Source organism: Eriocheir sinensis, chromosome 21 (assembly GCF_024679095.1).
Source record: "Eriocheir sinensis breed Jianghai 21 chromosome 21, ASM2467909v1, whole genome shotgun sequence".
Lineage (NCBI taxonomy): Eukaryota > Metazoa > Arthropoda > Malacostraca > Decapoda > Varunidae > Eriocheir > Eriocheir sinensis.
Window position 1 is genome coordinate 1,842,762 of NC_066529.1, and position 16,149 is coordinate 1,858,910.

The 16,149-nt window shown below is 40.9% G+C and overlaps 1 protein-coding gene across 7 annotated transcripts in view; it reads right to left on the reverse strand.

Annotated features, from left to right (window-relative positions):
- The window catches only part of LOC127001498 (WW domain-containing adapter protein with coiled-coil homolog), a 19,600-nt gene extending 3,778 nt beyond the window's left edge, over nt 1-15,822 (reverse strand). Inside the window, exons 1-10 of one of the 7 annotated variants that reach the window (XM_050866071.1) lie at nt 15,643-15,822; nt 15,447-15,480; nt 14,324-14,450; nt 7,840-8,001; nt 7,412-7,515; nt 6,544-6,751; nt 4,106-4,249; nt 2,905-3,504; nt 1,774-1,949; nt 106-233 (exon numbers count right to left, since the gene is read on the reverse strand). In XM_050866071.1, the coding sequence (XP_050722028.1) occupies nt 106-233; nt 1,774-1,949; nt 2,905-3,504; nt 4,106-4,249; nt 6,544-6,751; nt 7,412-7,515; nt 7,840-8,001; nt 14,324-14,450; nt 15,447-15,480; nt 15,643-15,683 (1,724 nt within the window). In that variant the 5' untranslated portion in view covers nt 15,684-15,822. Of the gene's footprint in view, nt 1-105; nt 234-1,773; nt 1,950-2,904; nt 3,505-4,105; nt 4,250-6,543; nt 6,752-7,408; nt 7,516-7,839; nt 8,002-14,323; nt 14,451-15,446; nt 15,481-15,642 lie in introns of all 7 variants that reach the window. The other 6 variants (XM_050866074.1, XM_050866070.1, XM_050866072.1 and 3 more) reach the window with 6 other exon arrangements.
- Between the last annotated feature and the right edge of the window lie 327 nt (nt 15,823-16,149).

Sequence of the window (16,149 nt, forward strand, 5' to 3'; positions counted from 1 at the left end):
TCAGCCAACATAAACTACAAGTCTACATCCTGTACACTGCATCAGACTGAGTAATATGACCCTGGAAGCTAAAAGTTATATATACACCAAAAACAAGACCCATACCTTTGTTCATGGAGTGTGGCCTGTATCTCTGCCAGACGTACAAGGGACCGCGCCATCTTGAGCTCGGCAGATACCCGCGTCATCACCAGACTCCCAACAGAGTGAGCTTCTTCAGACAGCCTCTGGGCCTGTCAAACACAAACACATGAGTTATCCAAAGAAAAAGAAATAAATAAACTGTTAAAAAGCAAATTATTTACCAATGAATGCTTCTTTCTATAAAAATCAGGTGATAAAAATATGAAATGGGTATAAACACAGGGTCATAACTACAAGTTGCTGTTCAGCTAAGAAACATGAACAAACTGGCCTAGTCAGTGCCTGCTAGGGTTGGGCAGGTACTGGTACTAACAGTACTGGCTATATGACCCAATAACAGCACCAGACTGCTCAGTACTGGTAGTAGTGGATACTGCCAGTACAGTGCAGGTAGTCCTCAAGTTACGACAGTGTTTGGGACCGACAGGCTGGTTTTAAGTTGAATGGTTGAAAGTCGAAATTTACATAAAAAAATAAAATTATTCAAATGTCCTGCCGCTCATAAGGCACCATTCCCACACGTCCTCTCTCCCCCACCTCTGTCCTTATGTGCTAACCTCATCCCAGCCTGCGTTCAGTTGACCCTTTAGCCAGGAAACGATGTGCAATATTATGAAAATAAGCTACCAAGTTTTGTCAAAATGATAATGGTAGCAAACGTCCACCAGGTCATTGTGTGTGGGTTGTGTTGGTGATGGTGTGGGGGGCCAACGTATGTAAACAAAGGGCACGTTGTAGTTATATGAGTGGCCAGTGTCATTTCTGCTGCATCTTCTCACCTCGTATGAATGATTCATTCAACTATGATTGTTTAATCCAGCAAACTGTCGCCTATGAGGGCTGCTGCCGGAATATTGTAGTGAGTTGTTATTGTGTGATCAACTTTCCAGTTTGGCTCACCCTTCACCACCTGAGGGGAGTTCTGGGGGCTACCGGGTGAACCGAACACAGCTGAGACTTGTAAACAGTGGAAATAAGTAGAGAGACTTACTCCACCCTTGCTTGGGTCACGTGCTGGCCTACTGGCATCAGCTAGATCTAGCAGTATGCTTATATAGCTGACTGCAGGCCCATAAACAGGTAGAGTAGTGACTACTGACTGCAGCGTGAGTAGTATGCAGCCTGAGTTCCAAGGGCAACGGAGAGGGGATGTGTGGGTGGGCAGGCCCAGCCCACTCACACATCCCTCTCAGTTGCCATTTTTACAAATAGTTTTGGATGTCACATGCTTACAATTATGATTTCTTTCATCATATTCCATGATGAAACTGAGATGTAATGAAAAATTAACATTTTGAGATGTGTCAGGCAAGCTGCTAACAGAGGGTATGTTTCTATTGTGACATCTAGAGCAGAATGACGGACTGGAGTGAAATGATTGCCTGCCACTTCTGTCAATGAAGATGAAGAAAAAAACACTGGGTGTGGCCTGTTTTAATTCTTGTTTGGAATAGACTATGGCTCCTTATCTTCACTTTTAAGAAATTCATTACTGATCACAGAGCCATTTTTAAATGTAACCTCAAATCCTGGTGATAAGGTCTGCAACCCTTAATGCTGAAGTACAAAAATCTAAATTCCAACAAACTAATGTTTTCAAAGCTTAACAGCATAACAGTTTCTACTTACTGGCTTCTCGAGGGTTTCTGCTGGCCAATTTTGTACATGTGAAATAAGAGTCTCCTTGTAGTAATTAGCGAGGCTAGGGGTGAGGGCTGGCACGAGGGGCCTGAGCCCAGCTAAGGATCCTCCAGCTGTCTGGGTCAGTGACTGCAGGGAGTTAATACTGCTGGTCGGGCTCCCAACTGCAACACATCATCTTAGTTAAGAAGCTGCAAAAACTAAATTAACCAAATAAAAATTAACCAAGTTAAGGTTTCTTTACATTACAATGTAGTAATTTCAATTTTATTTTTGCTCTCTTCTAGGGAAACTGTCCAATTACCGAGTTAAAACTGAAAACAAGACAGCTCAGAGACAGGAGTTCTCTGCCACAGACAACAGTTCCACAGTGCAAATTCTGCTTACCCACAAAACTCACAGTCTGGGCGCAACCACTAATCAACCCATTTGGGTACCTTCCAGAAGCACTCATGGTTTGCTCTCAAAACACTGACGGGTTTTCCCTATGATAATCCTAAGTTATCAATTTCTTCTTTTATCATTAATTTGCCTTCAGTCAAGTTTTTATTGGATATTTCCCAAATTTATAAAGTTCTTTCTTGGTTTTGCTACACCTGTCAATCAGTTTCATGAAAACTTGGCCAGTAGTTTTTGTGACAAACAAACCTCAACAGATACTTAAGCTCTTGTTATATTTTCATGAGGGATTAGTTGAATGATTTAAATATGAAAAAAATGCAAAGATATTGTACCCTTTCCTTCACTCCATACAGAGGAAGTGATAACTGTGCTGCTGTCTACCCAGAAGCACCTTGAATACCCTCTAGTGATTTTTGGAATTACTGACAAACTCAAAATTTTCAAAATTCCAAGACTTGAAGCTTCAGTAATCAGTGTTGGCTGCCACGTTTAAAAAGTCCCCCCATGACAATTTTTTTGAAAATAGAAGCCCTCAGACATTATTTACAATAGTGAAAAGTTTCAAAGCTCAAAAACCAAGTATGAAAAATGAGAGCTAGGGAGTGCAAAGATAACTTGTAATTTGCTCCAAGAGTATTCAAGAATGAGATACTCTGATATCTACATAGGCATAATACTAGTAAATCAATATTTGTAAGAATGCCAATATGTACTCACCTTTTCTGATGTCAATGCCATCTTGGTTTTCAGAATGTGTTGGTGTCGGGGGGCCTCCACCTATGTTATTACTATTTGCAGATATTGTTAGTGGTTCTAATTGTGATTTCACTACTAATCCTTCTCCATCATGAGTATGAGAATTATTAGTGTTCACAGTCTTTGCTGTGTCCATGTCTAATCCACTTTTGTTCATGGAATTTGGTAGAGTCATGAGGCGGGGATGGAGGCTCAGCAGCTGTGGTACTGCCATGGAGGTAGAGCCACCCAGGGCAGGTATGCTGTTTACTAATGAGGAAGTTGTGGTGGTGTTGGTGTTGGTGCCTGAGGTTGAAGCCACAGTAGTACTGCTTAGCAAGGGTAAGGACGAGGGCAGGGAGGCAGGTAGCAGCCCGAGTTTTGGTCTTAAACCACTTTGTAGATGTGATGTGGTTGTGCCTGAATGAGTGGACGTAACGGTCGCGCCTGAAGTGGTTGCCAGCGACACGGTGGCCCCACTGACATCATGACTGTTCTCTGTGGTGGTGCCCCGAGTGTGGAGGTGTTCTGAGGTGGGCGTGCTGTCACCTGAAGATATATCCATATCTGCTGCACCTACCTCTGTAAAATTTTACAGTAAATACACAATTACAAATTCAAAATTAAACAACAGGTCAGCATTCCTAGCTCCTGATGATAACATAAAAAATTATCCATGCAAGCCCACTTGGATCAGCTTCTATGAACATTTAAAATAAAATCCAGCCACGAGAGCCAATAGTGGATACAACAAGCTTAAAGACTGTTACACTACAACACACATTGGCCCATCGTGCTGGACGAGTGGCAGGGATTGACTCTGGCAGACAACACACAACACTTGACACAACTAGATCCTAACATTCCAGGTCTTGGGGGAAGGGATGCTATGAATAAGGCATCAACATTCTGTATAACAAACTTAAAACCATTACTTTTATCTATACACTGACATGGAATGATCCAGCAATGTGGGTCACAATCATCAAGCAAATGTGAAGCAAAAGTTACAGGAGTACAATAAGGATTCTACACCAAGAAAATAAATATGCTACAAAACAAAATAATAAAAAATTATAATAATTCCTACCACTTGGAAGCACATCAGCAGTCTCTCTTAGCTTCATATTTGGTTGCCTGAGTTAATGTAATGTATGACCAAACAAAGCATTCTTATACATACCTTGACCATACTTTCTAGTGTCTCTTCTATCATACATGTCATCACCTCGATATATTTCTCTCCTATCACGGTCATTTCTGTCTCTCTCACCATCCCTGATGTCTCTGCCTTCCCGGTAACTCTCTCCCAGATTGGAATGTTTATCTGAAATTTTTTTTATTTTATTATCAAAGGAACAGCCTTGTCTGTTGCTACAGAACAGGTTATTTTTAGGCAGATCTCACCATCCTAACCTTACACCCAGAAAAAGTTGGCAATAGATTCTAGCCAGTTTATACAGTGCATGTCCTAATCATGCTGCTTGAAGTTGAAATAATATGCAAATCAGGATGATAACCAGAAAGAGCACATAAAACCAGCCAGCCCTATTAGCTTGGTGACAAAGCAAAGTCTTTTCAAATTCAGATGTAACTGCAATTTTAGAGCTTTTTAATACCTAAATTCTAATTTATCAACATCAATGTCACTTTCAACCTTCCATGAAAATAATAATAATAATAATAATAATAATAATAATAATAATAATAATAATAATAATAATGCATCATATCACAGACTGTGCACCAAGGTACTGCAATGACAGTGAACCAAGGAGAACTATTTGTCAAAAAACAAGGTTTTAAGAGATCATGAATGTGTTCATTACATACCTGCAAAACCACTTTGACAAGCTGAAAACCATACACAATCCATGACTGTTTGGATCACTATAATGAGTGAATGAAGGGGGATTAAACCAACCCAAGTGGGAGGGAGAACTGGGAAGACCACAGGAGGGACAAAGTTTCTTTTTACTCACTCAACTAGATGGCAATGCTCATCATACATGTTGCTCTAGATATATGGATACAAAATACATATACTAAAGTCCAGCCATATCAAATAGTCCGTTTAGGCGGTGGATTCCACGCAGGGATGTGGAGTCGGAAAAAATATCACCGACTCTGATTCCTTTACGTAATAATTTATCGTGTAATGCATTTCCTTATGTGTTGCCTATAGTGCCTGTAGGCTTTCTTGAGTGGCCTCTTTGGTGATCCCAGCCTGTTGCTGCCGTGATATATGGCTGCTAGGCCAGTTTTGCTACTCCGTGGGGAATTCCCCCAAAATTGTGGGAGAAATTAGCTTGTGTAGGGGCTCTTGTGGGCGGACATTTCATTATGGGTTCCGTTATTGTGTGGGAACATTCATTTAACACGGATTTGTGTGAAAAAGTCATATTTCATCTGATATAATATGCAGACCATTGAGATTAATTATTAGACGATGACGGAGGAAACATATCAAACGACATGTCAAACATCCTGTACCAAACGTGTCTGATTTGTACTCTCAAGTCTCGAGGCTGCTCAGCCTCAGCAGTCGACAAGAAACACTCATCTGTGATAGACTGCATCACTGACTGCCACTATTTTATTAATTTACATTGGTAAGATCATTGAATATTCCGTGATTATGGCAGTTAGTTGATGAAAATGACACACACACACACACACACTGGTGTCACGAAACCTTGTACACATAAACAAACAAACACACACACACACACACACGGCCCGGTAGCTCAGGGGTAGAGCGTCTGGCTCACAACCAGAAGAGCCGGGGTTCAATTCCCCGGCCGGGATAAGTTGGGTTTATCTTCTGTCACGTGTAGCCCCTGTTCACCTAGCAGTGAGTAGGTATGTGACGTCAGGCAAGGAGTTGTGACCTCGTTGTCGCAGTGTGTTGTATGTGAGTGGTCTCAGTCCTACCCAAAGATCGGTACTACGAGCTCTGTGCTCTCCCGTAGGGGAACGGCTGGCTGTCTCGAGAGAGACCCGCAGCAGACCAAGAGGTGAATTACACACACACACACTCTGCTGTTGAAATACTTCGTACACACACACACACACACACACACACACACCTGCTAGTAAACACTCGGTTTTGCAGACTAATGATGGGGAACTTTTAGTCCCAAGATGACGAAAGTCCGTTAGTAGAGGCTCTCTGGCTGGGGCCATCCAAAACAACCTCAAGAGTCTTACTGCCACAACAAGCATAAAAAAAAAAAAAAATAAATAAAATAAAAAATAAAAAAATAAAAAAAAAAAAGGAGCAGTATAGGGGCAGGAGCAGGGGGGCCGGAGTCGGGTCGCAACTTTAAAATTTCCTAGAGTCGGAGTCGGAACTTTTTAACTCCGACTCCACACCCGCGAATTTCCGCGGGTCCTTTCCTCCCCTCTGCTCTGCGACACAAAGTCCCAACACCTATTTTCCCTCTCATATGTTAGCTATAGGTAACATATGAGAGGGAAAAATAGGTATTGGGACTGTATGGCAGAGCAAAGGGGAGGAAAGGACCCGTGGAATCAACCGCCTAAATGGACTATTTGAAATGGTTGGACGAGTGCTGAATGGCAACTTTTTTCTCAGAGCTGAATGATAATAATAGGTACCTTTCTTACCTTGCCTGGTGGAACTTTTGTCATGTGACCTGTTGGAAGTTTCCTTGGCACGTGTTCTTTCCCACTCCAGCCATTCTGGTGGCTTTTCCCACTGAGAGACTTCGGTGCGGCAGTTGTAGTAATATTTCTTGCCGGAGGAGCTCACATGCTCCGACCAGTCCCCCACCCTCGCCAAGCGTTCCTTCTCCTCTTTCTTGTGCTGTGGAGGAGGCCTCAGATTTACACATGTGATGCTACAGTAACAACATACTTTTAGGTGAAGCAAATGTCTGACAACCATCATCTCCTTATGCAGGCCTCTATTTATGAATGCTATCCATGGATTTCAAAGTAGCTAAAGATCCTTATCTTTGATTGTGAAGGTCTTCCTGTCTGTGACACATATATAGATTATTTAGTACACCTTACATAGTATGCAAAATTGTTAATATATCTTGCCATTTCCATCACAAGATCTGTTAATTTTTACTTATGAATGCAACTTTATGAGGCATACCTATGTAATGCTTGAACATCCTTGGTCATTATGATTTACACGATATATACAAAGACTATGATACAACACAAATTCTGTTAGGACACTTATAAAGGAGGAAGAAAAGAGAATTATTAAGTGGAAGGAAATTAAAGGACAGCAGTAAGCAGAGATGTCCTTAGCCAATGGTAAAGCATAAATGGGAAATTCTCCAAAAATCCCACTCCTCTGAAGATGGATTCAAAGAAAGTGACATCTAAGATTAAACACAGATTTTTGTATTTAAATACAATCATAAGTTGTAGACTGGAAAGCCTGGTATCTGGAAATGAAGCCAAGTACCGGATCCATCTTAATGTATTAAACTGAGTTCAGACTCACAACGGAATTAATGCGGTCATGGTTGCCTCGGTTGTCCCTGTCCCTTTCCCGATCTCTGTCCCGGTCACGAACTTCTCTTCGACGTTCTTTGGGAGACCTGCTGTCATCTGAGAAAAGATGATTGAGTAAATTGGCAAGTGAAATAGTAAAAGCAGCATTATCTAAATATATTTTGCACATGATCCTGGGTGATGACTGGAAATTAACAAATTATTTGCTGCAGTGCTGAAGCTATCTATGTCTGGTTTACTCCTTATAAGTACCTAACAAATTTTTCCCATCAATGAGCAAAAAGTAAATTGGTACTTTGGATAAACACATCGAAGAAGGAAAACAGTCAGCTAGCTAATGTATCACAAGTTCCTCTATGGAGGCGATATGACAGCAAGCTTACAACTAATGCACCATGATCCATATGACCAGCACTATACCTCGGTCTCTGTAATGGTAATCCCGGTCCCGATCCCTCTCACGATCTCTGTCACGCTCCCTGTCTCGATCACGGTCACGCTCCCTCTCGCGATCCCGATCTCTGTCCCTGTTGTCACGGTCCCTCTCCCTCTCCTTCTCTCGCACTTTGTAATAGCTTGCTGCTGGGGCAAAAGGGTGAAAGAAAGTTGAAATATGAAATAATTCATTCACAAATATAAAATGTTACAGGGTTAAAATCAAAGTACAGTGGTACCTTGTGATTCGAACGCCTTTCAATTTGAACACATTTATCAAACAAATTTTGTCCTCCAATTTGAATGTGCGTTGCAGTTCGAACACAAACAAACGGCTGCAGACGAAGCCACTAGGGGAGCCAGGTCAGTGAATGTGATACCGCGGACTCCAGCCTCAAAAACCGCCAACCTGCGACTGCCATTTTTCCCCACACACTCCCTTGAAAAATAGCCCAATAGCACGGGATAACAATGTGTATAACAGTAGTTCTTACCACTACTTCATGTAAAATGACACTGGTCAGGAAGAAAATTAAGTGACTTAATGCCTGTACCTAAACAAACTAGTGGATGGCTGTACAACAAACCTGACAACATGCGCAAGACATGCTATGTTTCCTTAGTAGACAGGGATCATTGAGGTAAGAAAGACCTTCATAAAACTGTTTAACTTTGTTTGATTGATAAACACAAACAATTTATGGATAATACTCAAGAGATATTGAAAAGATTGGTTATTATTCTATATTTACAAGTGTCTGTTTTTCCATTTAGCACTTATCTTTTAACATTTTTACTTTACATACGAGTTCAACAAACACTGAAGCACATTCAAGTTTGAAATTTCACACTTCCTTATGTTTTAAAATATACTAGAATTTTACAACAACTAGACTTATGATGAAGAATAATAATAAAGAAATATGATGCATGAACTTTATACCCGTTACCCCTCTGAATGATGTCTCTGCCATGTTTGTTTACATATCAAAGCAGTGCCATCGAGTCTATAAGACACCAATTCTGGTAGGTCCCAGCAAATATTAAGTATTTTAAATGTATTTATTTGAGTGATCTGGCCACAGGGCACAACATAAACCCATAAAAAATGTTAAAATATATGAGGATTTTTGGGCCTGGAACGGATTATTTTTTTCAACATGAATTTCAATGGGGATAAATTGCTTCCTTATTCGAACAGCCCAAATGAACCAATTAAGTTCAAATCACGAGGTACCACTGTATGTGCTTATCTTTGTATCCATTCATACACACTCCGTCAATAATTTTATGATTTCTGATTCACACAATTGAGTGAAATTCTATTGTTACACACAAAATCTGTGTCACAAGTAAAATCGGAAGTAATAATGCAAGTTATGCCTCCATGAAATATATGTAAATAGATAAATATGAAAGCTCTGGAAAGTCAGAATAAGTGACACCTGCTTTGCAGAGAAAAATATGCTTTTTTAATGAATGATACATGCAACATGGTGCAGGGTGCTGCCAGGTACAGGAAAACACCATTGATTTAGTGCAAGGTTTTTTAATGTGAAATACTAATTCAAAGAACATGCCAGCTCATACATGTGCTCTTACCCATTGCAAGTCTTATTCATGGAAGAAACTGGACAGATACACATGTATGAATAGGCTGAAGGACAGGGTAACACTTCCATCCCAGAAAACATAGCCATGGAGATGAAGATCATGCGAAATGTTTTTAAAAAGAGGCGTGGAATAGAGAGGAACAAAACTTTTACGTGTCTGCTCCAAACAGTTCAAGTAATGGCCCTTCCCAAGTACACCCAGACCCAGAATACTATGCTTGAAATGACTGGGGAAGAGCACCCACACCAAGAATGAAGACTCATGCAAATCAGGTCTTCACCATTGGTGTAGGTACATGTGTGGCAGTATTCTAGTGCCGGCTTCCAGTGCCTGGCTGCAGTTGGCATATGAAATATGATCGTATTTTCAAATTCTGATAGTTGTTTTTTCAACGTTTTGTCCAAGAAAAGAATAAGATTATTTGTGACTTTGGATTGAAGTATTCTTTACGAAACACAATAATTACATTACTGACTAAGAAACGTACTGAATCCACGTCTAGGGTGGAGCTGTTGGGCCAGCGTATTGGAAAAAAAGACCAAACCCATATTTTGACTACTTCCTCTCGTGGAAGTCATTTACGAGCCATAAACCGTCCAACCGAATGTAACTTTATGAAGAGTGAAAACGGACGTTAAATGAAATGATGATGATGTCATTGGCATTATCATATAATCATAGACAAAAATTGAAGAAATAATGTGGATAACTTAATTGTGAGTGATGAATGAGGGGTGTGGTAATAGAGGGCAGTATCCGAGGTGGGAAGGATGGCTACTGGGCTGCTCTTCTTATTCCCTCCTCACCGCTGCCACCATAACCACTGACACCCACCTCCCTCCTCTCGACCAGAGGTATAAACCACTGCCAAATGCACACTAGATGGGAATTTCAGCCACTTAAAGCAGCTATACATCACAACACATACATATGGCGAGGGCTGAGGTAAGAGACTGGTGAGAGGCGTTGTGAGGGTAGGGTGACAATAATAACATCATGCACTTGGCCTTGGTGGTGGCCGATTTGAACTGCTCACCCGTAACTTTTCTAGTTAGATTCAAAACTTGTAATAAATGTGGGTAAAGGTCCAACAGTGTCGTTAGATGTGTATTCATTAGAAGGAATATCTTGCTGCACATCCTAAGCTAAATCAAATTATTTAGGTGAGCAACACACATTTGTTGCAATCACTCATTAGTGATATTTTGATGATTGTAGTAACATGTTCACTTACATCACAACTCACCGGGTATGTAACACACACACAAACACACTGCTGGTTGGGTTGAGTGGCCCTGTGTGTGTGTGTGTGTGTGTGTGTGTGTGTTACATGCCTGCCTTACATAATGTAGTACACAGTGTTACTTAGTGTCATTTTTCTAACAAAAAGAAGTTTGCAGATATAAAATTCAACAGCATATTATTCGATGCTTTTTCCAGCAAAGTCAATCAACTAGGAGAACTGCAACCAAGTAATTCACAATGTTCAACAATGGAATAATTCTACAGTGGTGCACAACATTTTGCAAAATCTCATTTCATGAATCTGTTCCATGGCAAAGTCCATATGCCATGATTTGAAATGCAAAAATATCACATTCAGGCAAGGAATGCAAGTCACCCAGCTTGTCCTAGCCAAATCATTTCATTACCATCCTGTTTGATGCCTCCATGGCAAAAAGGATTGTACACCACTTTTTCATGCCTCTTACTAATTATTATTACTTTTTTATGTTTGGGCTTTAGTGCCAGTAGGCTTTCTTGATAGGGCCTGATGGTTGGTCCAAGTCCATAATGGTGCACGCAGTGTTATACTGTGGCACCATCTAGCTTGGCTCATGCTGTCCCCCAGAGCTCATCTTTGATCCTCTTTTCAGTTAATCTAGAGTCTGGGTTGATGAGTGGTCTTCAGGACAAATATGGGTGGTCTTAGGCCACTTGGTAGATTGAAAATTGTCACCTTGTATGGGTAGACAGGACCTGAACCTGGGTCCTCCAGGACACTGTGCTTACATGGTGACCACTCAGACACTGCCTCTCCAAGACACTCCAAGGCACTGAACTTGTAACATTTCATAAGCTTATCCTTGTTCTTGAGATTCGTCCATATGGTGGAATGACTTGTGTTGCATGAACAGGTGAAATTAATTATCTTTTCACTTCACTCTACTTCCTTAATTATGTCCACTTTTGTTTCCATTGTGAGGACCTGTCACTTCTTAGCACTACCACTTGCATCACTAATGCTTTTACGGTTAAAACCAGTCTTATGGGTCATACAAAAATCAGAAATAACACTGATTTTGTGAAGAGAACAAGCACACTTATGAACAATGCCACTTGAGTAACCTACTATTGTTTACATCTCAGCGCTTTCTGTGCTACGCTGCCACCACCACGTGGTGGACTACAAATTAAACCTTACACTCAAAATTACAACTTCAGGGCATATTATTCATATTGAAAGTTCACAACACTATTGTTCATATGTACGAGTCTCTGTACCCAAATAATTGGGGGAAAAAATTGACATCTAATAAAATATTATTCAAAAATGTTATCAACAGCTGATACATGCTACTAATATGTATGACTAGCTTGCATACAAGTTGGTGCTGGAGTAGCCATCTCCATATACTACACAGATTTTAACATTCACTTCACTCCTAGCAAAATGTGAACAAAAACTTCCTGGCATCTTAAAAATAATTTATACTGAAATGTAAACAAAAACTTCCTTGCAACTTAAAAATAATTTATACCACAGCATCATGAAAACGTTCATGGATACTCGCCCAGAGGGCCCCCGGACATGGTGTTGTGGAGTGGGCGAGGTGACGCACCCCCAGAATATGCCCCCATTGATTGACTGATTGAGTGATCGTAAAAACAGAAAACTTTTGTTTATCTGTCACAATTTTCATCAGATCTAATGATGCCAAACATTTCAACAGCCATTCATCAAATTATAGAACCTTGAATGTAGTAAATGTCATTTACACATGTTGCCTTGGCAACCAACACAATGTAAACAAAGCACCCACTGTGTAGACTATGGATGGTAGTCCACCACCTATAATTATGCAAGCTAGTTAGCACATCAACAAATCTTGTTTGCACTCCCCTTTCCAAGGTTGACATTCAGTCAAATACAAATGGCATGTCTTAGTGGCATGGTTTTCTTCCCATTTTTTCCCTGTCACTCTTCTTGAACATCATTACGACAACCTTACAATGCAAAAATATAAAAAACACAATGCACTTTGAATGCCGTGTGTCAAGGTGAATGTTTGCTTTGAGAATGCAAATGGTGGTTTCACAACTACTTTCCAAGGCAACAAAACATACCGATGGTACTTTCTTGATGTAAGCAACACTAGCCAAGAACTCTGTGGTTGAATGACCACAGATTTAAATAAACTGGAGGTTGCTGTACACAACATATGACAAACTGTGTGCAACACTGTGCTGTGCACCAACCCTACACACAGTCATTGATGGTCAAGTTGGTATGCTGCCATGCATTCATTCTAAAGGCCTGGGTTAGAGTCCCAGCACTCAGTGGCATACATTTTAAGATGTGCACATGATGTAAAATTGTTTTGTATTGTCTGAAATGAAAGACATTTGGCACATCCAGTTTATAAGTTTTCTTTTCAAGAATATGGTTGCTGTAAATGACGTGTCCTTTATGTGTCAAAAAAGTTAATCGTCATGCCTCCCTTTCTTCTCCCATACATCTAATGTTTCAAAGCCATACAATGATTTGGGTGTTTGTTATCTAGGTTATGGGTTTGGCAATATTTCAAGTTGTGGCTGTATTCTTTAAATTGCTTCATCAATGCAGCTCTCAGCCATTCATCTTTAAATACTTCTGTAGAAATAAATATCAGAAAAGTTACTTGGGGGAGGGGTAATTCAACAAATTCATTTAATTATGAACACTGTTCAATATCTTTCAGCTATGGGGCAACAGAATGACTGGTGCACTAACAGCATAGCTGCTTTGTTAACATTGCTGACTGTTGAGGGTCATTACCAGTAACTACTACTCCAGTCCCAAGAATAATATTGGACAGTTATTCCATATGGCAGTATGGGCCCCACCCAATAAGAAGCTTGTTCATAACCTGTTCCTTCAGCATGCTTTTTTAAATTAAAGTTTAAGCTATGTGAAAAGATGGCTAGATTTGTTCACATTATATTTTGTGTAAACTGTGGACCAAAATCTGCAGCCCATTCATATATTCTTAAAACATTAATTTTTATCTTTGTGTGTGTGTGTGTGTGTGTGTGTGTTTATATATGTATTCTAATAAGAATGCTTGATTGGTCAAAAGTATGGCAAACAAAGGTAAAAGAACTTTGTTTCAAATCAGACGTAACAAACACCGAGTTAGGTCAAGGGCCATTTACTGCCAGCATTACGGTTCAGCTTTATAACATTCAAGAGTTTAGCAATTTGAAGTAAACATAATTTCAACCTCACAATGATCTTGTTTGAAAAATGCTTGTCTTTCAAAATGTCTTGGTTTCTATCAACTGATGACTGTAAATCTTCTTTATCTTTAACCAACGTCTTCCAGGTCTCGGAAAAAGTGTTACAGTCTGACATCACAGTGCTTAACCCACAAAAACATTACTTGGCCCAAAATAAGTTTCCCCAAGCATATGCCAAGATTCGATCAGAAAAGTGAGGCATAACTTAAGCATTTACTTCCCATTTCCAACCTGATAAGGCTGTAAGATGAACCTTAGTGGAAGTAGTAACACAAATCAAGCAAAGACAAAATATCAGTAACATCAATCACACACAACCAACATTACCACAGAGTACAAAGAGATGTAGACTGACCTTTGTGGTAGCGAGGAGACTGTGATCTCGAGTCTGGGGATGACGAGCGGAGGGAGTTGGTGGAGGGCGAGTCCCGGCTCTTCTCATGATTGCTGTAGCGGTACTTACTACTGCTGTACTTCGAGTTCTGGGAGCAGGCAAGACGAGACAAAGAAAGTGAAAATGGGGGTGGCCGTGAAGATGTAGCACTGTAAACTAATGGCGTGGTAATGATTCAATGGAAAAAAAATTTAAAATAAAGAGGTAAAATGAAGTGTTCCAAATTAATTACATATGTAGACTGATTTTTAGATATTCTCTACATGTAAATTGTTGTAGCATGAAATCTAAAATGAAACTTACTAATAACCAACTATGACCTTGTAATAAATTACCAAAATTTACAGAAGGGGCAAAACGTAAAATTTGAACAACCTTAACTTACCAATTCCCTTGAAAACTGATCCATACTCAGGCTAGAATATATCCAGATGAAAATTACAAAGAAAACCCAGCCATTTTGAATAAGGAAAAGTCCTGCTGGTTGGAGTACACAAGTTACTGATTTTTTGGAAATTTTCACCAAAGAGGACTCCTTATTGATGATTTTGAATATTGGAGCATTGTACAAGCTTTCCTGGTGGGGCTGAGCTTGAGGAATGAGCAGAGAGCCTTGCCAAAATCTGGGTTTGCTGGGAAAAAGAAATGGCCCAGGGCAAGCTTCCCTTCTGAGGCCATGTTATGTGGCATTGTTAGCACCCAGGCCACTCCACAGCTGCCCCTGCCCTCACTGGGGGAGCAGGGATAGCAGCAACATGGCCAGTGGGGTGCTCCATGAAAATCCGTGCCGGGGGAGCCTCAAGCACTGGATTAAAGCAATCAGTGAAGCCTGACAGCAAAAGGCAAAGCTTCCACTCCTTGGCTTCCTGCCCGTGCTGAGCGGCGCCCTGCCCAGCCTTTGCTTGTCCCGGCCGGCGGCGGTGGACCTTGAGAGTTAGTAGGCCTAGTGTGGATGATTTTCAAGGGAATATCGACTAGAAAAGAGGAGGAGGGCGCGTGGGGGCTGGAGGGACACAGGGAGCCAGGGAGCCAGCCAGCCAGCCTCGACCTGCCTCACCTGGCGCCCCCCCCGTACCTGCCTCACCTCGTAGCTGTGGGTCTGGTGCTTCTCGATGAACCTGAAACGATACATCAGCATGGAGTCATTAAAGGTCCAGGAATATCCTTAAAATAAGAAAAAATGGGAATGGCAGACTGGGTGACAAACAAATGGCGGGCAGCACCTTCCCCCCCTGAAGCCCGGAACTTACCACCCCTGTGCAGCCCAACCCCAGACTCACCCATCGCTAATACGTGGTAGTTTCCTCGCATGCATTACCATCAATGCAGTACTAAGAGGAGAGCGTCTCAGGGAGGAGCAGGTGCAGAATATTAGGTTAAAACGCGACTGGGAGGCTTCAAAGGGGCAACATTACGACGCCATCTTCCATCCGGGGCCTGGCAGGGAGGAAGGAATAGTGGAGGCAGGAACACGGGGATAAGAAAGGGAAATACTACTAGAGACAAAGACAGAAGGTCACTAGCGAAACAAACAGTGAAATTAAGCATAAAACTAAAGCAGACTGGCTCACAAACCAATGGAAGGCAACACAAAGGCTTTTCCCCACGCCCTCCAGTTTTACTCATTTCTATTGATCTTCATTACTATGCTTATTTTCAACCTTACTTTTCTTACTATATTTTTGAATCCCATAAAATCTCTGTTTAAAGCCTGACAAAGATGGTGCAGGAATGGACCATTACCCATTCTCATAGCTATCGATTCTCACCATCATTGGTCCTCTCAA